Source organism: Conger conger, chromosome 3 (genome assembly GCF_963514075.1).
Source record: "Conger conger chromosome 3, fConCon1.1, whole genome shotgun sequence".
NCBI classification, from domain to species: Eukaryota; Metazoa; Chordata; class Actinopteri; order Anguilliformes; family Congridae; genus Conger; species Conger conger.
In genome coordinates, this window is record NC_083762.1 from 68,284,223 (window position 1) to 68,309,426 (window position 25,204).

The window sequence follows — 25,204 nt, forward strand, 5'->3', positions numbered from 1 at the left end:
ATAGGTGAAATGCGTGGTCACGACCTCAAAGTCGTTGGGTGGTCTCACATTGTGTAGCACAACTGGAAACGTAAGGTTATGTATGTTTCCTTTAAACAGCATACACTCCTGAACATGGCAACATAAACAAACAGGCTGGTGATACTAGTGTATCCCGCGTGTAGTTAATTACCGGAGACTAGTACAACCACACACGATATAATGCAACCGCCTGTTGGCTTGGGAGCAAGCTATTGCTGTTCCCGGGGGAGTGTTTTTCATCGTCGTTCGGTAAATTCTTGCATGTGAGCATCTCTGTACCACTGGGGTGGGTGGTGGTCTGGACGACCAAGACACGCATGCGCCGTGGGCTCGCTGCTGCAGATCACTCGCGAAGAGTCGACGGTGCCAAGGAAACACACATGCGGGCAGGAGGGGACCCAGATTTCCAGATTGCAGGAGCGTCCTCCATTCTTGAAATTTGCGATAATGAAAAAAACACCACCCGTTAGGTTTGAATCACTCGATGTGTAATGTCTCACGAGTTATAAGCAAAGAGAGGGAAGGAGTTTAAATCATTTAAAAGGGAGGGACACCGCGCGCCGTCACAGGTAAATCGATGGTATTTATAATCCGTTTCGCAGGTCCACTCTGCTTAGCTAACAGGCTAACTAGCCATCTGTTATCGTTATTATTCACTTGCACATGTGCCTTGGTTGGATATGTAAAATTAACGAATGGCTAGGTATTGTTTGTGGGTTTCAGATGTGTGGTTTCACGTGTGTTAATTTGCAGGCTTGGACTGACTGACTGGTTTACGATTTTCTATTCCCTGGTTGACAGGGGTGGGAGGGAACTCCGAATTGATGCGTGCAATGGCATCATTGCCGAAACTCTTAAGCTACGCAGTTTTTTTATAGCTTCAAATATCGAAATAACAAATATGGCACTTCTGACTGCAATAACGAAGAGATGTTAACTCAAACCTTATTTGGGGGAATTGAAAGTTCAGAGGGTGGGAAGGATGTGAACTGAATTTCACCTAACTACATCACCTCGCTAAGATAGCTAGGAATATGTGCGAGTATGTGCACTGTAGCCTAAATAATATTGCAGACTGTATTTCTTTTTCCAGACGTTTGTTAGTGCTCTTGCTGGCTAATTGTATTAGCTCTGAACCAAAGGGCTTTATAGCTATAGCGGGAAGTGATGTAATCCTGTCTTAGTCGTAGTTTTTGTCAGAATGAAATCGGACCATTACATGGTGTGCATCCATACTGGGTGATAATGCACTGAATTTTTTTATAGATTTGTGTTGGTTCCAGTTTTCCACAACGTCCGTAGAGGGGTGTTTGTCCTGATGAATAAGGCAGGTCTACCAGTTTATTTAGCAGTTTAAGTTAATTGCATGTTTAACATTACATCTGAAGTGGAGCACATGAAAGGTAAGGTGGGCGCTGTTTGGAAACTTGTTTAATGTATTTCACGCTTGACCAATCAGCGTGGGAATGTAGTTAGACAGCTCAAAGAGCACGTCGATTGTGTGGCATTCCTAATCTTGGCGGAGTCTACTTCACCTTTGCTATCAAAACTAGTGAGAAATCAATTTGATCAACATTTCAGAACTGAAGATGATCGTGTTAATGTATAACCTATGGTGTTTTTGGTAGGCCCTCATTTGGTTGACCAAAAATATATCGTAAACAACCCCCCTACATATGTTCCAGTTTTTGTATTTGATTTTACTATGTGAATTGTGATGTGTGCGTATTGCGTATTTGCTTTATACTACATTTACATTTGCAATAAAATGTTATACATTGCCTCAACGCTATGCCCAAAGACAAATAGTGCACTGATGGAAGTAATGGGAGCCTAGGTTCTCAGTGGTGAAGTTGGTATGAAAATAAAATGAAAAAAATATGAGTGCCTCCAGCAATATCTCACACCTGCGCTGCCACACTCTTCCAAGAGTTATGAATGATTCCTTGGCTGTACACCGATTAGAATATGTTAGGCTATATCAGTAGTGTCCAGGCCACTTACACATAAGTGTACACTATCCGTAACCGTCTTCTTGTGCTCGGCTGAGTACTCTTGAGAGCAAGGTTTTTCAGCAAGGACAGGAGATATTGGTTCTGCCAAGGCAGTTGTGCCATCTTTGACAATGACTGTGACAGTGTATCGAGGAGTATACTGTACATGCGTGCAGCAACAAGTTCCCTTGTGTGTACATTGTGGTGAACAAAACAAGCAGTTCTTCCGAGAGGCATCTCTACTTTAATTAGACCTCATTAAGAAAGTCTGTAGCAGTCGCTTTCAGATTGGGGGATGCTGTGATGTTATCTTGGTGAAGGATTGAGTTTGCTGAATTTACAATTTCTAGATCTCAGGACTGACTAATCAATTAGAACTGATGGTAAGAATCCAAGACTGAGGATATTTGTCACACTGATAACATTTCTCTTTAGTAGAAATTATTCTTTGACTCGGTCTTCCTCTCAAACGAGCATGGATGGGTTTGTTGACAATAGAAACATAAATCTTGTGGGAATTAGGCAATGCTCTTAGTCTAATTTTTAAGTGGCGTAACTGTTGGAATGGAACCCCCCCCACACACACACACACACACACACACACACACACACACAGGGATTGTGCCTGCCAAAGATATTATATGATGAGAACTGCAGAAACGAAAAAATAAACCTACAGTGTATTAATGTCTAATGGCAGATGTAAACGTCAAAAGCCTACATACATTTCTGGATTTTTCATAAGAAATAGCCTTATCTTGGTGGTGGAGGAGGTTGCAACATTACGATGAAGAAAGAAAACATAAAAACATGAAAGGGAAAAAGACCCTGGATTTTCATTCCTTTCATGACTGCGGTTTATTTTGGCTTCTTTTTTAGTTTTTGGACAGAGTCCCTGATCCATCATGTCAAGCACTTTAAATGTGTAACACAGTAGGTCCTCCGGGGCCAGACTTGGGGACGCCTCCCCAGCTACAGCAACATTACTACACCTAGGCCTACTGCATGCTAATGATGCAGCTCCTGCTGTATAGAGCCTGATAATGACACCATTTACATTATCATAGTCTGTCCATCTGGCACCAAAAATTTTCAAAAACCATGATGTAAGGTAATGTAGAAGAACAACAAGCAAATATGTCTGGCTAATGTATTCATAGTGCATATCAATGATATTATAGCTCCATGTTACTCCATATTGGATTTCTCTTTGGGCTTAAAGTCATTAGAAACTGGGTGTTAATGTGTAGGACATTCAGAGGATTTCTGAGAACCAAGGTGAAGATGATGTAATACATCTCATAAAATGTATAGGCCTAAGTGGTCCATTATATTCAATGTATTTACGAGTCATTTTCAGATTTCATGGCACTTTGCCTTTTTAGTAATATCAAATTGAGTTCTTGTGAATATCATTAGGTCTTACTTTCTTTTGGAGAGCTGATAAGCATCTTTACTGAATGCTTATCAAATTCAAATGAACTGACTTGTCAAAATAACAGCAAAAAGACATGATTAACACCTGTGAATCAACGCTGTTAGTGTGTGAGGAATGAGCAGCGTTTGATCATGGCCACCTTTATGCAATTGACGATAATGAGATATTCTCCACACAGCGGTGTGGGCTGGGAGTTTTTACTGGGGCTCTGGTGGGGGTATTGTTAAAAAAAACCTGCGCTAAGCAGGTTTAATCTGCCCCCCCCCCTCCAATTCACAGTGCATGCCCTGTACCTTTCACCTACTATGATTGTTGCTGGTCGAGTGACCTTATGAATGTGCTCCCGTTCTCTTTGGATGGGATAATCCCAAATGTTTTGTTTTTCATTCTGTTTTTCAATTGTAAGGGGGGCAGGCGGGTGGGGGAGCAAGGTTACAGCACTGGGGTGTGGCTCAATGAAATGCCAAGCAAAACAGTAAATGGCTACTTGCAGAAGACGGTCAGCACGACAGCGTGTTCTGCTGTAGATGTTTGGGTTTTTTTCGCATTTGAAAGATTCCTTGGGGTTGCTTTTTATGTGAAAAAGGTTCATAACCCTGTGAAGGGTAAAGTTGTATCACAAATTTACCAATTAGAAATGAAACATTCAGCACTCTTCCTGCCGTTGATTCTCAAATGCTTATTGATTTCATATTACCTCACATTCATTTGAATCTACGGTTTGATATACCCTGAATGGTAAATGACAAATGTCAGATGGTCTATTGAGAGAACAGCCTCCGATCAAAGGCTGATCCAAGTCACATTGCCTTTGCCTGTCCTTAAACAAATAGGACCGTTTTCCCCTGGACTCAATATTCAGCATTTTGGGTGGGGTCAGTTAGTGCATGTGCTTACAGTATGTCTGGTGCCAAGCAGCTCCTGCCATTCTGTATGGGTGTTATGGGAGGGGTGTTATCGACTGGGGCATTGATTAGCAGTTTGATGTCTGGCAGTGATCTCACTACCTCTCTGTAAATGCATCATTATCTGCCTTTGGATATACAGTCCCCTCCAAAAGTATTGGAACAGCAAGGCCAATTTGTTTTTGTAATACACTGAAGACAGATGAACACTAGACAAGAGTTCAGAATTTCAGCTTTTATTTCCTGGTATTTACACCAAGATGTGTTAAACTAACATAGCACCTTTGCTATCAGGAAACCCAATTTTTGGGTGAGCAAAAGTATTGGAACAGAAAGTATTTAAGTAAATGAAAGTAAATAACACTTAATATTTGGTCGCATATCCCTTGCTTGCAATAATTGCATCAAGCCTGCGACCCATTGACATTACCAAACTGTAGCATTCTTCTTTTCTGAGGCTTTTCCAGGCTTTTACTGCAGCCTCCTTCAATTGTTTTGAGGCGTTTTTCCCTTCAATCTCCTCTTCAGGAGGTGAAATGCATGCTCAATTGGGTTAAGGTCTGGTGATTGACTTGGCCAGTCTAAAACCTTGCACCTTTTCTCCCTAATGAACCCCTTTGTTGTGTTGGCAGTGTGTTTTGGGTTATTGTGTTGCTGCATCATCCAATTACTTTGGATGCATTAATGCATGTAAGTTGGCAGTCAGAATGTTTTTGAATTCATCCTGCTGCTCCCATCATGAGTTACATCATCAATAAAGATGTGTGAGCCCACTCCAGAAGCAGCCATGTAAGCCCAAGCCATGACACTTCCTCCACCGTGCTTCACAGATGAGCTTGTATGTTTTGGATCATGAGCAGATTGAGACCTTTACCCCTGCCCTGTCGAGATTGTTTGTGATGTCCCTGGTTTATGTTTTGTGGTTTTTCTTCGCAGCTCTCACAATGTTTCTGTCATCAACTGCTGTTGTTTTCCTTGGTCAACCTGTTCGATGTCTGATGCTCAGTACGCCAGCGGTTTATTTCTTTTTCAGGACATTCCTAGTTGTTGAACAAGCTGGCCCTAATGCTTCTGCGATGGCTCTGATCGATTTCTCCTCTTTTCTAAGATTCAAAATGAATGTCTTTTCTCACGAAGACAGCTCTCTGGTCTTCATGTTGGTTTATCTTTTCTAACACAAATGCAGTCTTCACAGGCAGAACCCAAGGCTAAAACCATAAATAGACATTCAGTACTAATTATTGTTTAGAACTGGAGAACTGCAGTACATAAAGCCTTTGCTCTTCTTAGAGCTTTTAAAAGTACATTTAGCATTATAATCAGGACAAGATGAATCCATCATCAAAAAGCAAGTTTTGCATTGTATAGCATCAGGCTTGTATGTATTCATACTCACTGACTCTGTTGCTTACCTGTAGTTCCCAAGGTACTGATTGCGAGCAAACCGTTCTGCATTCTAACTGATTTCTTGCGGCCTTTTGCCTCAGTTTTGATCTTCTGTAGTGCAGGGACCCCTGATTATCTCCTAGAAGGGCTGGTGTGGGTGCAGGCATTAGTTTTCTCCCAGCACTGAATCATCTGATTCAACTAATTAACTAAACATGCTCTTCAATCAGGACCTTGGGCTTATTCAACAGACTGAACATTGTGTTATGTTTTGAACATTCGGTCCATTGAAGTGGGAACTCACTAACTGTTTGCAACATTCCTGAATTGTGTCAGGGGCATGACTTAATTTGGTTGAGGCTACATGTTCCAAGGAGTTGGTACAGTATGTCATTCGCCACGGAATAAAAGGTGCATTCAGATGCCTTCTCGAGGTGCCATACTTCCTAAGGTCTGAATTTAGATGCCCAGTTCAGTCCTCTTTCTGGTCACACTGATCGGTTCATTCAGGGCTTTAAGTGCTGTCATACAATCCTGCATCCACACCGGTCCTAGTGGGATAACTCTGTGCTGTATTCAGCAGCAGTCATTACTGTTCCAGTGGTAGCCTGGTGAAGTTGCTCTACTGTTATAGCGCTTTCGTCTTCAGCAGCCTGTTCTCTCAATGGATCTCCAGTAGGTGTCTAATTATAGCCCACACAATACTTTGTTCAAAAGGGAGGGAGCAACTGTCTCTATACAGCATTCATTACCATGGTATAGGGAGCTCTATCCAGCATCCATTATCATGGCATAGGGAGCTCTATCCAGCATCCATTATCATGGCATAGGGAGCTCTATCCAGCATCCATTATCATGGCATGGAGACCTATATACAGCATTCATCTGTGTGGCATTGATGCAGTGAACCATCGCTTGCAGCACATTCAATGTATTTTTTGGTCATTTTTTGTTAGTCTGTTGTTTTGCAGCTGCTCGAGAAGGCATACTGCCATAGTGGGTTGCCAGATTCAGGTATTGGCTAAAGGGTAGGCTAGGCTAACACAATCTTGTACCACAGATTCTAAAGAATACTATGTTCTTAACATTACTCATTCCTTTCTGTTGATCTTGAACATTCAGAGTTGGCAGGCTGGGTTGGCTTTGCAGGTTTGGTGCTGTGTTGTGATTTAATCAGACCTACAGTAGCCCTACCTCAGTGTGTGCCAAGAGACTCAGGGTTAGTTAGTCACATGGGGGGGGTTGTTTTGCCGGTTGACTTGTTCGGATTGTGCTGATGGCGACATGTTTAATTGTCACAAGGGGGGGAAAGTTCAGACCAAAACAGTGGTGGGACTGAAAGGGAGGTTTAAAAAAAAGCTAAGGCCCTCTACCACCCCTCCACCACCGCCCCCTCGCCTGTCCTGTGTTTTGTAACAGCCGTGACAGAGAAAACTATCGCTGTGAAAGGCTGCCGTTTCATTTCACTGTGTTTGTTTGTTTGGCTTTGCTTCATAGAAGCCTTTTTCCATAATGAAATGGGGTGAGGTTGTTTGCATAGCTACTGTTTGTGTTCATGTGCTGATGTCACACCACTTTGGTTAAAACACAGAGCTGTGACTCCGCTCATATACTGTGGTTGGCATCATAATTCATTTAACATATTTACTACCCATTCAAGAATTTGTTTTGCATTTTAGAATGAAGTTTTTTGTCTGTTCTACTGGTATGACATATTTTGAAGTGCTCTATTGGAACTTTCAGCGCGTATCACAGGAACGATAGCAGTGTGTAGTGTGTACTTTACAGTGCAGTGTCTAGTATGTACGATGTAGTTTATAAAAGACATGATCTTGTCACTGTTCTGTTCAAGCCCATTTCAGTACATCCTGGCTGAGATATGGGTCTCTTCAGCTGGGTTTGTGCTACTTGAACAGGCAGACCAAAGAGGAAATGCAAAAAACATATGCCACCTCTGGCAGCCTCAGCGATCATCATCCCATCGACTAAGAAAGTTCTGGAGAGAAAGGGTGATTTCCCCCCCCCCCCCCCCCCCAGCCATGCCTGTGCTTTCAGGACTAGTGCTTCTCTGTCACAGAGTAAAATGGTTTCTCAGCATGGCTTTGCCGAATCATGGCATCGCGGGTCACGGCCCCAACTGCAGATAAAACTTCCGGCACTTTCCGCCCACGCAGATTTCATTTCAGGATTTATTCTTCACACTCTGCTCACACGGGAGCTCTTTCTTCTCTCCGTCTTTTTGTTTGTGTTTTCTCTGCACTAATGGCACGATTCTCACTGCATCTGGAGGCTGTCGGCCTCTTAATTTACTCTCAACACTGGATGCCTTTTCCTCCTCCTCGACTTACTTATTTATTCATTTATTTGTGTGCTCTCTGCTTCCGCGCTTTTCCGATTCATTAGCAGGAATCTGACGGCATGAAAAGAAACTATGGAAACAGCCCTCCCCCCCCCCCCCCCCCTCATCTCCGCCTGTAAAATTGACACTGATTGTGCCGTCTCTATTTGGAACTGTTTTGCATAATTTTGTTTCAGGGTTCATGGCTGAATAAGTAATCATATTCCACGGTTGTTTCATTATTCCTGTGTGGTAAACCTTTTTTGGGGATTTTAATTCATTCTGCTGTCTCAGTAGAGAGAGCAATGAGTGCATAACCTACATTTGAAAGTCAAGATGCCTTTTCCAAATGAAAACAAAGGAAAATGAGGAAACATGAATCCGTTTCTGTGAAGTTATCCGTGGAGAAGGGGGAGGAGGGCCAACACAGAAAAAGATTGGGTTGTACAGCGCCATCAACTGATGTGTAGCAGCCAGTGACTGTAACTTTTCTCATTCTCCTCCCAGACTCTCCGTGGATAATGTACCGAATTGTGGCTAGGTGGTTAGCGTGTGACGGAATTCCATTCACTATGAACACTGTCCGACCGGGGGGGGGGACTACAGCCTTTAATTCCATTAGTGACTTGTCTGTTGCTCTCTGCTGCAAAGCCGTAGAACCGCTGACAGAGGCACTCTTCCGCTGAGCTCCGGCGGGGGTATCTGAGGCCAGGTTACTGCTACAACTCTGATCCGCCGACGGGCAAATGGAGAAGACAGTTGGCGGCCGGCCCCATCTGTGGCCTTGCACGCTACATGCGTGTGCTAGAAACACTGCCGATAGGTCTGCGGTTCCACAGGGAGGGTGGGGAGGGTGGGTTTTCATGGCGGTTAAGTTATCCCAGACTGTTTCACAGTGCAGCTCATTGGAGGTGTAAACCCCCGAGCTGCAGACTGTGAATCGTGTCTCTCAGCTGTGGACTTTTGTTTCCCATGAGCATGTGGGCTCACTTTGGTAATGCTCTGAAATTGAATGTCTCTGTACTTTGCTGATGTAACAAGTGTCAATCACATTATACGCCTCAGACTTTGCTGAGCTCAGATGGGCTCAAAGCCGGCATTCTGTTGATTTAGGATTTTTTTTTGTAATGCCTTCTGGATCCCAAAAATAATCAGGAGCTCATCGGCATGGAAAATTTCAGAATGAGGCTTTTATGCTCGACAGACAACTGAAGCATTGCTCCTTTCCTGTGTAATTCTGATTAAATGACCTAGTTTGCCCTTCAAAGCTTGGTCTCTCTCTCTCTCTCTGTCTCTCTGTCTCTCTGTCTCTCTCTCTCTCTGTCTCTCTCTCTCTCTCTCTGTCTCTCTGTCTCTCTGTCTCTCTGTCTCTCTGTCTCTCTCTCTCTCTCTCTCTGTCTCTCTGTCTCTCTGTCTCTCTGTCTCTCTGTCTCTCTGTCTCTCTCTCTCTCTCTCTCTGTCTCTCTGTCTCTCTGTCTCTCTCTCTCTATCTCTCTCTCTGTCTCTCTCTCTCTCTCTCTCTCTGTCTCCTCTCTCTCTCTCTCTATCTCTCTCTCTCTCTCTCTCTCTCTCTCCCCCCCTCTCCCTCTCCTCTGTCAGTCTTCTCCTGTCACTATAGACAATGGGCCATGCAGAATGTCCTGGATGTGTTGCCACGGCAACGGCCTCAAAGCTGGCCAATTCGGCGCCATTCCTTGCGCTTCCCTCTAGACCATTCCGTGCCCCACATACTCTACCCCTGCACCCCTCTCCCCTCTACTGCGGACAGAAACCCACGCTTTCAAGTCGAGGAAGACCGTCACTTACCATCCTATAAGGGAATAGGTGCAGCACATGCTTGATGGTTATATAAAAATAACAACATTGCTTACTTTGTTCAAATATTTAAAAGCATTGATGTTTCCGCCATTGTTGGACTTCTTTAGAATTGACAACAGCGCAAAAGCTTGTGCGCTTCAGAGAGTTTTACTTTAGAGAAAAACAAGGTTCGGCTGATAAAAGGAGGTGGACCTATTTTTACTCACCTGATGGGAATAAGGAGCGTTATGTGTGTGTATGTGAGAGTGTGTGTATGTGCGCGGGTGTGTGTGTGCCCTTTTTTTTTTTTTTTTTTGCAGAGCAGTGTAGATATGAAAAGGATGGAAATAGAAATTACTATAGCTCTATGTGATCCTTCACTGTGTTCCCTTCCTACAGGTGTGAGTGATCCTTCACTGTGTTCCCTTCCTACAGGTGTGAGTGATCCTTCACTGTGTTCCCTTCCTACAGGTGTGAGTGATCCTTCACTGTGTTCCCTTCCTACAGGTGTGAGTGATCCTTCACTGTGTTCCCTTCCTACAGGTGTGAGTGATCCTTCACTGTGTTCCCTTCCTACAGGTGTGAATGATCCTTCACTGTGTTCCCTTCCTACAGGTGTGAATGATCCTTCACTGTGTTCCCTTCCTACAGGTGTGAGTGATCCTTCACTGTGTTCCCTTCCTACAGGTGTGAATGATCCTTCACTGTGTTCCCTTCCTACAGGTGTGAGTGATCCTTCACTGTGTTTGTTCCCTTCCTACAGGTGTGAGTGAGTGTTCACAATGTTACCTTCCTACAGGTGTGAGTGAGTGTTCACAATGTTACCTTCCTACAGGTGTGAGTGAGTGTTCACAATGTTACCTTCCTACAGGTGTGAGTGAGTGTTCACAATGTTACCTTCCTACAGCTGTACTGAGTGGTGTATACTGAGAACCGCAGAATGCCAAACTGTCAGAAGTAGAGAAAGTGTTGTCTTGTTCAGGGATCATAATGTGAAGAGAAGAGTGTGATTGTAAGACTGTACAAGCTGCTGAGGACAAAATGTTTTCACACATATTTTTTGACCTTGTCTCCTTCCAAGAGACGCTCACATGAAGATTATATTTTATCCCCTTCCTTGAAAAGCTTTCAAAACACCATTCAAATGAAAACTTAATCACAATGTCAAATGAATTACATATTTTGTCTTTTGATCTTGTGTCAAATCCGCTGCCCTCTGTTTATTCCATTGGGATTGGGTTAGTTGTAGAAAGTGTGTGACGTCGATCAAATTTTTCCGGAGGTGTTCTTTAAACACACTTAGAATACTGACAATGGTGGTTTGCCATCTGTACCCAAAAATCATTACAGCCTCGAGAGTTTTCTCCATTTGCTTGGTAACTGCCGCTGCTGGTTTTGAGCCTTTATGGGAAATGGAAGCGGTTGTGCAATCCCTCATGCTTAACCGTCCACAAAAAAAGCTTAGCCTGCCAGACTTCATTATACTACCTTCCCCAGTGCCTTCATGCTGCTGCTTAACGGCTTTTTTTACAGTACAATAACCAGTTTACAACACTGATATGTTATATCTGTGCACATTGTAGCCATTCGTTTGATTAAGCTACATTGCACGCTTACTATCCGGGCCGCTGGCTTCTGTTTTTAGCTCGCGTGGAATGCCCTGTTATTGTTTTCTGTCTGGAAGATAAAATAATTCTCCATGATCATGTTCTGGTTCAGTGACCGTGACCAGTATAATATAACTGTTATTAGGAGAGAACAACAACAAATGCAACACATGACTCTGCTTTGACCTTGCTAACTGGATTGAAATCACTTACATTTATTCTGCACCGCTGTGTTGACCCTAGGTCTAGTGAGAATTTCTGTGCTAAGGGCATTCAATTACTGTTTGAGCAGCGAGACTACAATGTAGTTTTTTTCCCTGATAAAATACACCTTTGTCCCTTGATGAGTCATTGACTGGAGGTACTTTAAAATGTGAATTACAAAACCAGCAACTGAAGACAATTAAAATGGATTATATAATTGGAATGGAAACTAGATTTATTTTTGCTTGTATAACCTGGTATGTGGGATGCCAAGGGTATAATAAAGAATATTTATGGAAGTTAAACATTCAGAGGAAAAAATAATTTTATCAATATTTTTCTTCCCCAGTTGGGCAGGCTCAGTTATACCATTAGCCCCAACCGATCACCTCAAGATGGTCTATTGATTTGTGATGGTGCCCACTGGCTCTTCACCAGCATACCTGCCGTCTCTCTTCTCTAGAGTAACTGCTGTTCCTCTTCACCAGCGTAACGGCTGTTTCTCTTCTCCAGCATAACTGCTGTTCCTCTTCACCAGCGTAACTGCTGTTCTTCTTCATCTGCGTAACTGTGGTTTCAGCAGCGTAACTGCTAGCCAGTGCTGTTATAGATGCTGTTGGTAGTTGAATAGTTGAGTTGGCTTGAATCGCTGACTTTTAAGTGGAGCCCCATCGAGACAAGCTCATGATCCATCGGAACTTGCCTTTGATTTATAAACAAAGCACAATCCATGCTCAATCCAAGTTAAGCAATGTACAAGGACAGATCTCAAGGACCTGAGAGGCCCTCTGTGTGAACAACAGAATCTGACCAGAATCACAAGCAATTCCCTTAGGGGACTTCTGGGCACAGTAAGACAAAATTTGACGCCAGACTGTGAGTCATGTCTCTGTATTAATGGATAGTCCATAACAACATAAGTATATGCTGATGAGGATAGCAGGCTATCCAGCTCAACTGGACTCTTGGTTTTCTGTTATCTGGACACACCAGCCCTAACTGCCCATAATTACAGCACAGTTATTTAGCTGATGCTTTTATCCAAAACAACTTACAGTTGATTTGACGAAGCAGATGACAATCCCCCCTGGAGCAATGTGGGGTTAAGGGCCTTCCTCTAGGGCCCACAGCGGCCCCAATAATAATGGAGCCAATATGGAAAAAATGGAGCTGTTGGTGCTGTAAGCCTGAGAGCACAAGGAGGCAGCGCACAGTCATTGTGCCTGGTGTCAGCTGACAGGAGAGAAGGAGAGAGGGAGCGAGAGAAAGAGGGAGAGAGACAAAGGGAAGGCAGGATTTCCTCTTTAATCTCTCCCTCCGCAGCTCGGCGTTTAGCTGCGCTGTGGAATGCCAGTCTGAACCGGCGGAGAAGGAGAGGGCCGGCGATCACTCTCTATTAAACTGACGGACAAGAGCGCAGGGCATGCCAAGACCCATACACTCCACACGCACGCAGGCATGTCATCACAGCGGTGCTTACTGGAGCTACTGGAGGAGGACCAGTCTCATCTCATGTTGAATTAGGATCCTTATCAGTCTGCTCGCCTGCCTACTGCTAGGCATTTTGTGCAGCTGTTCGGTTGAAGCAGGGGCCCATCCCCACTGTGTCGTAGACTCACTCTCACTGTGCTTCTCATTCATTCATGTAGATGTGCACAGTGCTCGCTCCGTTCAAGTGTTATAAAACTACAGGTTCACAGTAACGCGAGCCCAGCAGGCTCAGGCATACTCATACAGATGCTTTCTCTCTCCCTCTCTACCTTTCTCCCTCTCTTTCTCACTCTCTTTCTCTCTCCCTCTCCTCCTCACTCCCTCTCTTTCTCTACCTCTCTCTCTTTCTCTCTACCTCTCTCCCTCTCTTTCTCTCTCCCTCCCCCTCTCTCCCACTCTTTCTCTCTCCCTCTCTCATCCTCTCTCCCTCTCTCTCTCCCCCTCTCTTTCTCTCCGACTCCCCAGGTTAGCTGTCGGAGGTGAGGGCGCCACTCAGCGGTAGCCATGCCGCTAGTGAAGAGGAGCATCGAGCCCAGGCACCTCTGCCGGGGGGCTGTGCCAGACGGGGTGACCAGTGAGCTGGAGTGTGTCACCAACAGCACCCTGGCTGCAATCATCAAACAGCTGGGCAGCCTGAGTAAGTGTGCCGCCCTGCTGGTGGGAGGACTGAACTTCGGTCTCTCAGTTTGAAGCAGGCAGCATTCGCAGCGATGTGGTGCCACAGGAGTCAATCCTGGTTCATTAAAAATCTTAATTTCACTGAATTTAGTCTTATGTGTGTTCACATTAGCACTGCAGGGGTTCTTCTCATGGGTATTTCAGTTTATTGTGAATCAGGCTTTTAAATGGAACCTCCACTGGAAGAACATAAAGAGAGAGAATGGTAAAGTAATATATCTCATTTCCCTTAATTTATACACATTCGGCTAAAATCAAAGGTTAAGCAAATAAAATTTAATTAAGCCATATCTCCGGCTACTCAGAATAAGCAATAGCTTTTAGAAAATGGAGACCTCGGAGCCAGACAACCAGCAATCCCATCATGCAAATAAAATAAATAATAGAGATTCTCGGTTTATCATTTTCTGAATTTTGGATCGTTTCCAGCGGATGTTCCCTTTGTGTTGCCATTTATTTTCTTGTCAGCCTGTGGAAATCCATGCGGTTAATTATGGCTGCAGCAATTGATTTTTCTTTTTTTGAATATTTGAATAATGTAAAAACATTCAATCTTTTGAAACAAGACTGAACAGTTTGTTGACACAGTGAAAAATCTGATCGATACTCCGACAGGCATTGCAGTTACAAACCGTTCCTTTGATTGGCTTTCAGTATGAACTAAATTCCATTAGATGCACACCTGCCCCAAAGCATTTAAACAAATAATTGTATTCAGAGGAGGAAACCCATCTATCTGCAACAGCCACGCTGTTCTAACCATTAATCCAAAGCAATCAGGTGATGGATACTCTGGGGGAATTATTGTACCAATGAATCACTGTCTCATCAAATTAATTAATTAATTAATTTTATAAATTAGATGGTTTAATTGTTGCAGCCTTCTTTTAATATGATCTGTTATTTGGCCTGACTTACTGTTCTGGGGTTGGTGTTCCTGCATACATATGGCCCATTGCATTGTATCCAATCACAGCAGCTATAGACAACCATACAGCAGCAGCTTTTAGGAGAATTATACTCCCGTGACTTCAAATTCAGTTCCTGAGAACCCAAGAACCCAATTTATTACACTTTGAATTCTGTGCTTTTTATAAATAGACACGTAGATTAGGTGTTATCTCTACATTGTCACGAATTTGAAGGACGCTACAATGTCATTCTCAGTTTTTGCTACAGGCTGGTTGAGGTCTGAGCCACAGCGGCCCCACTGACTGTGCTGTGTTGGAGGTGTCATGCATCTCACTTAATACGAGATGCTTGTTTGCGTTTAATAAGGTGTTGGACTGGACGAGGTTGTATTAGCTCTTGGGCTGGTGTGTGTGGTAGGTGTCAGTCAAACAGCAAGGGTTGTCAGCAGGAGGTCGCGTTGACCTCAATTCCAAACGGGAGTTCTGAGATCTCATGTGACCCCCTGCTGCTACTCTGCAGGGTCCCAGCCAGCCGACCTGGGGGTAGCTATGCAGCCCACACTGAGCGAATATTAATAAGAAGTGTGTGTGTGTATGTGTGTGTGTGTGTGTCTGGATACAGGTCGGCACGCTGAGGACATCTTTGGGGAGCTGTTCAATGAGGCAAACAGCTTCTACATGCGCATGAACAGCCTGCAGGAGAGGGTGGACCTGCTGGCAGTCAAGGTCACACAGCTAGACTCAACCGTGGAAGAAGGTAGGCGGGCCTGGGGGTGAACTGGGGGTGGGGGGGTGGTAATTGTAGTTTTCATGTCAGCTGGGAGGGGAACTTGACTTGTTTTTGTAGTTATTTGCATTAAGTGCTGCTTGCTGTGTTGGCTATGGGGGTTGCTTTGGACAATTGAAAAGTATCTGGCAAATAAATAAGTGCTAATTTACCTGTAGTTGGTTGAGGGGGTGTGGCTTCATTTCAGTGTGGGCGGGACTACATGTCCAAGTGGGTGGAGCTGACCGCAGGAAATGGTCCTCAAAATTCTCAGCAAAAAAACATTCTGGCTTATGCATTTGCATTTGGGTTGCAGTATTTTAAAATGATGAAATGTTTTTGAGAGACTTTGGTGATTATCTTGAAAAGATTATAGTTCTAGAGCTATAGAGTTTATTGCAGTAGGATCTCCATTCTCCTGAAAAGCCTGGTTTGGATTGATGTTGAAAGTGCTTAGTTGTCCCGGTCTGGTACTTCCGTGGACATTGACACCGTCTATTGATTTCTTTCAGCCTTCAGCTCCTTTTTCTCCCTAATTTGGAGCGGACGGTAGTGTTTTATCAGTGCGGGCCACCACAAATTCTGCGATGAATCTCAGAGAGCGCAGACAAGCATGTTTTCTCCTGCAAAGCTTCTGATGTCATCTGCCACTTCTAACCCCATTTCTGCAAGTCAGGCTTGCGTAGACATGAGTCACAGGATGACGCTTCATATGCAGCTCGAGAGGAGGACCAGCGGTGGTTAATGGTGAGGGATAAGACGCCCTAAACCCTCCCATCCTTGGGCACTGCTAGAGACAGCTGACAGCTACAGGGGCGGCCTGTAGCGTAGTGGTTAAGGTACATGACTGGGACCCACAAGGTCGGTGGTTGAATCCCCGGTGGAGCCACAATAAGATCCGAAGAGCCGTAGGGCCTTTGAGCAAGGCCCTTAACCCTGCGTTGCTCCAGGGGAGGATTGTCTCCTGCTTAGTCTAATCAACTGTACGTCGCTCTGGATAAGAGCGTCTCTCAAATGCCATTAATGTAAAAAATGTAATGTAGCACAGCCCCATCTTTGTACATGAGCGGTGCAATAACAGGATCAGCTACCCAGAAGCTCGGAAGCCATTCCTATATGGCTTGTTGTCTGCTGTTTCTGTGGGTCTTTTAACTTTAACTTAACATAACCTTGAAAATTATTTGAATTGGTGTCACAGTTTAGAGCGGGAAGTGTGAGAGGTTGATGCTGTGTTATTAACAGTCATCTTTTTGCTTTATTAGGTTTTCCTTTCACTGTTCTTTATTCCGTTTCATATTTTAAATTGCGTTTTTTTCTCAGTTCGAATTTCTGTTGATTTGAGCGGACAGAATTTCATCAGAATTCTCATCAGTAATCTCAGCATAAAAGTTTAGTGAAGAATTTCTGTCTGTTTTTTTTGCGCATGTAATAATACATTTTTCCTAGTGTTAGTGTTGAATTATTTAGTGCCTTCAAAAACTTGCGCTCGCAGACAGTTTAACTGGAAGAGGACCAGCATGCTTTTCAACCACCATTTAAGTCTGCTTGTCCTCAGACTGATGCAATCAAGTGGATTGGATTCTTTGGTCGGTGTGTGCTGACAGTTCGACTGAAGCTCTGCCTGGCCGCTTACCATCTCTCTCAGAGTGACCTCACTTCCTGTATGGTGGGGAGAGGCCATCAGCTGATTTGTCAGAACATAAATAGGCCCCTCCCTCTTCGTGGTAGTGTGGGCTTTTCATAGGTCCCTGCCGCATTAGCGCCCCCTGGCTCCTCAGATTTGCTGAGGAAGCGTGTCTAGGCTATGAGAATAAGAGGCAAAAAAAGTCCCTCTGTAATGGTTAACTCATTTCAGTGATTTATGATACTGTCTGGCCTTTCAGGCCCTCCTCGCGGGTACATGGTATATTGTAGTGCCGAACAAAATGTAGTAGGACCTAGACCCTGATTTGTTTGAAAATAAATAAATATATTTTTTATATCGAGTATGTTTGCTGAAACATACTTTCAATTGCCGCCTACAGTCCTGAACCATCACTCCTTCCATGTGGAATTCTGATAAAATAACCTAGTTTACGCTTCAAATCTCTCTCCATCTCTCTCTCCCTCTCTGCCTCTCTCCCTCCCTCTTTCTCTGCCTCTCTCCCTCTCTTTCCCTCTCTCTCTCTCTCTCTCTCTCTCTCTCTCTGCCTCCACCTCCACCTCCGCCTGCATCAGATTTCTACAGAAAGCAGAAAATAAGAGAATAATGATGGCAGACCTTTGGGCACTATTGCACTATTTAGGAAGAGTGTGTGGGAGTAGAAGCAAAACAGTCTGTCCATCATGTGGGCTTTGATGCCGGGGTGTAACCAGCCAAGCAGAGATGGGAGAGACATTCAGAAAGGTGGGAGGCTGGGTTGTGCGCTGAATATTGATGAGGGAGAAATGGGTTTTTACGGGCTGCATTGTCTTTACACTCCCTAATGACAATAATAATACTAATAGTAATAATAATAATACTTGTGTCTCACAATCTCAAAACAGTTTGCAATATTTTTGCCCTCAACAGCAAAAGGGTAATCTTGCATTGTTATCTCGCGCCTGCATGCTTGCTAATCAATCAGCAGAGGAAAAAATTGGAAAGAGAGCAGCCTTGTTTACTGAAAAGGCAGCTCTGGCTCCCAGCAGATTTGGTGTTGTGGTTAGTGTGATTGCCTCTCATACTGGTTCATGGCCTCACCTGTTCCTTTTTTTCCCCTCTTTGTTTTGCACACCTTTAAAACAACTCTACAAAAAAACAAATGATATTTTTCAACTCAGTCCAGGGGGTTTGGGGAAATGCAATCTTAACTGAAATCGGTCCACTGGAGCAAGTTTAGGGGGTAGAACGGAGTTCGCTTCAGTAGCCATATTTTGCTTGATGCTACTATCTGCCCCCAGGGTGCTATTGATGGCAAAAAAAACGCAACAAGCTCTCAAAGCGCTTTATAGCAAACATCAGTAATGTGTGGCAAAGTTGCCATTTTGCACCACATTCCCCATAACCCAGATTCTTCCATTATCACCAGCTATGCCCAGACTGTAATGTCCTTGCTGCAGTGTTGATCAATATGCTGATGACCATTCACTACCGATGCCGCACTACAGAAGTGGCGTCTCTTTAGCAGAATCACTGTAGAAACTCCTCTCCGCTCCTGTGTCCCCTGCCTGGACCGTGGAGGGGAGTTTCCCGGGGTGGTAGAGTCCCCATGCCCTTAAAAACACCCTCTGAGTATTCGCTGATAGGGAGGCCTGTTCTGGCTCCTGATGTGATGCTTATCGCTCCTTTTTTGGGCGGTGCAGGTGCTGGAGTTCGGGAGGGGGGGGGGGGGGTGTTGAAATGCAAGTCTCGCATCAGGTCACATTGAGAGCTTTCGCTGTGCACGGGCAGCTCTGAATCACTCTGTCTTATGACAGTCATCAACATTCATTGGTTCGCTGACCCCTTGCTGCGATTTCATTTAATTAAAGTCCTACAGCCACCAGTTACACCGAGAGAGCGGGCAGAGCCATCAGCTACAGACACAGTACACAGTAGTATGAGCCACACTCAGGACCGGTCGTGGACGGATCAGGCTTTCTGGAGGGTTTTTGGGCCGGTCCGGTTACAGCTGCAGCGCACAGAGGAGCGGGAGATGAGCCAGGGTGCTGGAGAGGCAGGAGAAGGGGGGCTGTGTCACCACAGCCATTAGCGCGAAGCAATTACTCTCCAATCCCTCTTCAGCGGGGGGGTCTTTACGAGCCGTCCGTGTGAAGTGTCTCACTCAGGCGCGCGGCAGTGCCCCCGCCCTGGACTCGAACACGCCTACATCTTGCCCTGCAGTCGATGGCTGCGTCGCCATGACAACGGGCCGGCGCTGTCGCGTTAGCCTGGGGAGCCCGAGTCCCAGAGGGACCGCTTCCTACGTAGCCCCGTCGGGACCGCTGTTGACGGCCGCCGCTGCCCCTGTGAGCGGAGGTGCCTGGAGCCCAGCCATGCTCTACTGGGACATACGCTCTTATAACGCCCCGCCTGTCCTGAGACCGCTTTAACCAAATAACCGCCATCTGGGCCTAGCCTGGATAGCGGCCCCCTCCGTAATGCTATCAGGCGCCGGATCCTGTGGGCGTTATGGGATTTGGACGCCCTTCCCTCCCCCCTAGTGTTCGGACGGATCGCCCTCGTCTGGCTCTCGCCCCACCCCTCCCCCGTTTAACTGACGGCAGCCCCTCGCACGCACCCTCCCGCTGAGAGCGATTACAGCCTCTACCAGGGGTGGGGTCGTGGGGTCACGGCAGCCTTGATTAAAGTCCTGGTAAGCTACTGCATGGGGCAGTAAAAACAGCTGTTCCCATCCCGTCAGATCAGTGCTCTGCCCCTCTCTGTCCCTCTCTCTGCCCCCCTCTCCTTCCCCCTCTCTGTCTCTCTCTCTGTCCCTCTCTCCTCTCTCTCTGTCCCTCTCTGTGTCCCTCTCCTTCTACCTCTCTGTCCCTCTCTCTGCCCCCCTCTCCTTCCCCCTCTCTGTCTCTGTCCCTCCTTCTCTCTCTCCCTCTCCTTCTCCCTCTCTGTCCCTCTGTCCCTCTCCTGTGACAGTCTGCAGGGTGTGTGTAGCAGCCCGTGCTGGGTTCACACATTGCCCCAGCAGAGGGAAACTGTGAGGAAAGCTCCTTTTAGCACGTATTTTGCAACAGCAGTTCTCACTCCCTGACCTGGGAATCACAAGCAGATTAATGTGCTCCCTGATTCACAGGCCAATGAAGCCCCATTATCGTCATGTCAGTAACAGAAAAATCACCATCATCTGTAATCATTTATTTATTTATTTATTTAGGCCCAAGCACCTAGGGTGCAGACGTACCGATTGTAATTGTTAGAATTTTTCACGATTATTATAATAGTTTCTGCCGTGGGAGGGGATAGACCATGGTATCCTCTCACCAAGTTTTTGACGACAGTTCATCCACCCCTGACCAATAGGCTGTAGTTGATGCTGGATTATTGCCTGTAACTTTTGAACCATTTGGCCTAAAGGCATGATTTTCCTCCATGACTTGCCAAGTTGAACTTACCCACCTGCATCAATTTATGCCATATTGGATTTTGAAATATTTGTATATTTTGAAAAACACATTAAGCATAGACCATTGAACATATCACCGCAAAATGTGCCATATATCATCTAGAGTACTAAAATGAAACTTTGTAAAATAAAATGGCCGCAGTAAGCCAATAAAAATTTAAAGACTAAGATGCCAAACAAGAGGCGAGCCATATCTCTGCAATGCTTTGTTATATTGATGCCAAACTTGGTACCCTTCTTTGCCGGAGGGTAAGGGGTACACAACATTACACACAATAGAGATTCATGACATTTGACCACTTGGGGGCACTGTACTAGGAAACTAAATTATATGCTGCTTACTCTGCAATGAAAGCATGATAAATCTTACTCCATCTTTACCATAGCTGGCCCGTGTTTCGATTTGTCCTTTTTAATCCCGTTGGGGTGTGTGTGTGTGTGTGTGTGTGTGTGTGTGTGCGTGCATGTGCAGTGTCTCTACAGGATATCAACATGAGGAAAGCCTTCAAGAGTTCCACCATACAGGACCAGCAGGTGGTCTCCAGGAACTCTATCCCCAACCCTGTGATGGAGATGTACCATCGCTGTGACAAGCCCCCTCCCCTCAACATCCTCACTCCCTACAGGTGAGCTCCTTACATCACCGTCATCATCATCATCATTTATCTCTCATAATGATCTTCATCGTTTTCAGCAGTCCACAGTAATGGAGGAAACTCACCTCAGCCACCAACAATGAGTGGAACACAAAGTAGTATTTTGTGAAGGACACCCTGGAGTCCTTTCTGGTGTGCACACGTGTACACACGCACATTTGTGTGTGTGTGCGCGCGTGCGTATGCGCTTGTACATGTGTGTATGTCTCTCCTGCAGGGATGACAAGAAGGATGGACTCAAGTTCTACACAGACCCCTCCTACTTCTTCAACCTGTGGAAAGAGAAGATGCTCCAGGCCACAGAGGACAAGAGGAAAGAGAAAAGAAGGCAGAAGGTGTGTGCGTGTGTGTGTGTGCGTGCACGTGTGTGTGCGTTTGTGTTTCCGATGGGCGTATGTGGGTGTGTGTATTTGTGTTGATGTGTTATGTCTTATATGTTTCATTATGTCTGTCCTTACAGTGAAGATATCATTCCGCTGAAATGCTTACTGCTATGAATAATGTATAGCATAATAAAGACTTCTTAAATAGGTTCCCATGGTCTCTTTAGTATAATGCTTATGGATTGTTCTGATTTATCACGCATGCATTCATATAATATGAGCGCTCTGCTGTGCGGATAGAGTGTGGGGACTGTTAAGTGCAGCCAGCAGGCGCATGCTGTGTCTGTTTTTATGGATCTGTAAACCGTGCTGTCTCACAGTGTAACACACCTGAGGTCCGGTCTGTCTTCCCTCACTGCTCACTTTCTCCACCAGCTCTCCCTGCACAGGAATCTCTCTGTCTCTGTCTCTCTCCTCTATCTCTCTCCTCTCCCCTTCTCCTCTCTCTCTCTCTCTCTCCTCTCCTCTCTCTCTCCCTCTCCCTCTCCCTCTCTCCCCTCTTCCTCTTCCTCCCTCTCCCTCTCTACCGCTCTCCCCTCTCTCTCTCTGTCTCTCTCCTCTCCCCCTCTCCTCTCTCTCCCCCCTCCCTCTCTCTCTCCCTCTCTCCCCTCTCTCTCTCTCTCTTCCTCTTCCTCTTTCTTTCTCCCCTCTTCCCTCTCTCCCTCTCCCTCTCTCTCTCTCTCTCTCTTCCTCTTCCTCTCTCCCTCTCTCCCCTCTCTCTCTCTCTCCTGGATGTCATTAGTTACAGTCAGTTGCTTTACAGCTCTGTAGAATGTAAGTGCTCCAGCCTCCTCACACTCAAAGAGAGAGGGGGAGAGGGAGGTAATGCTTTTGTGTCTGATGTTTCCTTGTCCTTGTTTGCTTCCTGCTTGAACAGTTTTAAGTGTCAGATTTTAAGTGTCACACTGATTGTGTGTAAGAGGTATCCACACAAGCACTGCATTGCACACTGCACACCGCCTTAAGGAAAGAAGCACTCCACCCATCCCAGCACTGGAATATACTGCACTTCCCTGAGTCTGTAGTGCCACAGTGACCAGTCGCTAGCACCTCTGTCACATGCCACAGCCTCCCCTGCACAGTGGAAGCACCACAATTTCAGTGCCCGCCTGCACCACAGATTCTATAGGATAACCAGAAGCACAGCCCCTGCTTTCCTTCCTACCCCTGCTGCAGTATTGAACTTGTCCTTGCCCCCTAATTAATATTCATAAGAGAAAAGATATATTCATAAGATGTATCCGGTTCCGGTAGTGTCTGTGCAATGTGCGGCTGCAGAAGGTGCCTGGACTCCCTGCCCCTCACCCCCACCCACCCCACCCGCCCCGCGCGCAAGCGTCTGTGTGTGCGCGCGCGCGCTCCTTGCTGTGGGCGGGGCTCCAGGTCTAACCCCACAGGCTCTTCCCCCGTCTCTCCAGACAAGCGGTCCGGCCCACTCAGACCAGGCTAGGCCCCCGACCAGACAGGCCCCCCAGAGAAGCCCCCTGTGCATCTCAGTAAGACAACCTACCTCCACTACCTGTGTACTTCCTGTGTTTGTCTGCGTCCTCTCCGCTCACCCTGCCTCTCCAGCAGAGGGCGCTAGGCTAGCCTGGGGGGGGGTGGGCCTTTCTCTCTCTCCCTCTGTGTTTGCTTCACCGGGGTTTCCTTTGCTGTAGTTTCTGACGTAGCATACAGGGGATGCATAGGGGGTCTTGCGGGCTCACTGTTGACAGTATGTTTTTTTCTGTTTGTGTTCATTTTGATGTAGAATTGTAGAACTGTACTGAGGGTTTGACACCAGTCTGCTGGCTGAAAGCCCATCTCTCTTTGCACCGGTAGTGGTCTAAAAAAACTCTTTATTTTGTGTTATTCGTGTATCTTTGTTAGGAGATGCAAAAGCAGATTGGTCCCAGACCTCAGCCCTAGCTCTCTCCTCCCCTGCGCACTGCACTGAGGCGTGAAGTTCTCCTGTCTTTCTTTCTCTCTACCTCCTCTCCTCTCCCTCGTTTCAGGAGCAGAAGCAGGTGGAGGACCCGACCCGGGAGGTGAAGAAGGTCCGGAAGGCGCGGAACCGGCGGCAGGAGTGGAACATGATGGCGTACGACAAGGAGTTCCGCCCGGACACGCGCTTCACGCCCTCGCCCTACCACGGCATGTCCTCGGAGGGCTCCCTCTCGCCCGACAGCAGGTGAGCGCCAGACCCTCCAATCAGGGCCCCCGGGTCCAGTCCTCGTAGGGGACGTTCTCCGGGACCGAGCTTTTCACGACTGAAACGAACACCGTCTGTATGCTTCTCTGCTGCCCTCTGTTGGTGGAGTGAGCACTTTGCGGTTACTCTCATTTTGCGTGAAAAGGTTTCGTTTCATAGAACGGTGGAGTGCAGATAAATATTAAATATTGAGTTAAACATTTATTTAGTAATATATTTAACTGTGCCTCACAGCAAGGAGGTCCTGGGTTCGAATCCCCGTCGGCCGGGGCCTATCTGTGCGGAGTTTGCATGTTCTCCCCGTGTCTGCGTGGGTTTCCTCCGGGTACTCCGGTTTCCTCCCACAGTCCAAAGACATGCACGTTAGGCTGATTGGAGAGTCTAAATTGCCCATAGGTATGAGTGTGTGTGTGAGTGAATGGTGTGTGTGCCCTGAGATAGACTGGCGACCTGTCCAGGGTGTATTCCTGCCTTTCGCCCAATGTATGCTGGGATAGGCTCCAGCCCCCCTGCGACCCTGATCAGGATAAGCGGGTTCAGATAATGGATGGATGGATGGATATTTAACTGTTTACAGGTTGGTTAGCCTAGGGTTAAATAGTTTCGGTTTAGCTGAATTCAGTTTTGTTTTTCCAAATCTATATTCAATTTTAGTTTTTATTTTAAGAACAACATCAGGGAAACGGGTCTCAGTGAATAACATTAATCTGAAAATGCTTGTGAAGGGAAATGTAATGTTGTTTTTCTGTCTTTCTTGATGAGCACTGAGTTCTCATCAGTGCTCATCAAGCCCCGCATTGCATGAATACACAGTGATTCCATTTAATGTTTGTGAATGAGAATTTTTATTCTTTTTGCAAAGGTAGGCTATTCCAAATATACTCCTTGCAGGCCTATTTCGGTGAAAAACAAACATTCATGAAGAATAACTGAGCCGATAGTGAGGTGGACTGTGTAACGTGTCTGTGTGTGAGACGGCGTGTCTGTGTGTGAGACGCATGTCTGTGTGAGACGGCGTGTCTGTGTGAGACGGCGTGTCTCCGTGTGAGACGCGTGTCTCCGTGTGAGACGGCGTGTCTGTGTGTGAGACGGCGTGTCTGTGTGTGAGACGGCGTGTCTGTGTGTGAGACGGCGTGTCTCCGTGTGAGACGGCGTGTCTGTGTGAGACGGCGTGTCTCCGTGTGAGACAGCGTGTCTGTGTGTGAGACGGCGTGTCTCTGTGTGAGACGGCGTGTCTCTGTGTGAGACGGCGTGTCTCTGTGTGAGACGGCGTGTCTGTGTGTGAGACGGCGTGTCTCTGTGTGAGACGGTGTGTGAGACGGCGTGTCTCTGTGTGAGACAGCGTGTCTCCGTGTGA

General features: G+C 46.0%; 1 protein-coding gene across 1 annotated transcript in view; it reads left to right on the forward strand.

The window, feature by feature from the left end:
* The first annotated feature begins 373 nt into the window (after nucleotides 1-373).
* The window catches only part of LOC133124206 (actin-binding protein WASF3-like), a 30,186-nt gene continuing 5,355 nt past the window's right edge, over nucleotides 374-25,204 (forward strand). Inside the window, exons 1-7 of the mRNA XM_061235192.1 lie at nucleotides 374-590; nucleotides 13,647-13,818; nucleotides 15,393-15,527; nucleotides 21,090-21,243; nucleotides 21,491-21,608; nucleotides 23,075-23,152; nucleotides 23,651-23,826. Of these exons, the coding sequence (XP_061091176.1) occupies nucleotides 13,686-13,818; nucleotides 15,393-15,527; nucleotides 21,090-21,243; nucleotides 21,491-21,608; nucleotides 23,075-23,152; nucleotides 23,651-23,826 (794 nt within the window). The 5' untranslated portion in view covers nucleotides 374-590; nucleotides 13,647-13,685. The remainder of the gene's footprint in view (nucleotides 591-13,646; nucleotides 13,819-15,392; nucleotides 15,528-21,089; nucleotides 21,244-21,490; nucleotides 21,609-23,074; nucleotides 23,153-23,650; nucleotides 23,827-25,204) is intronic.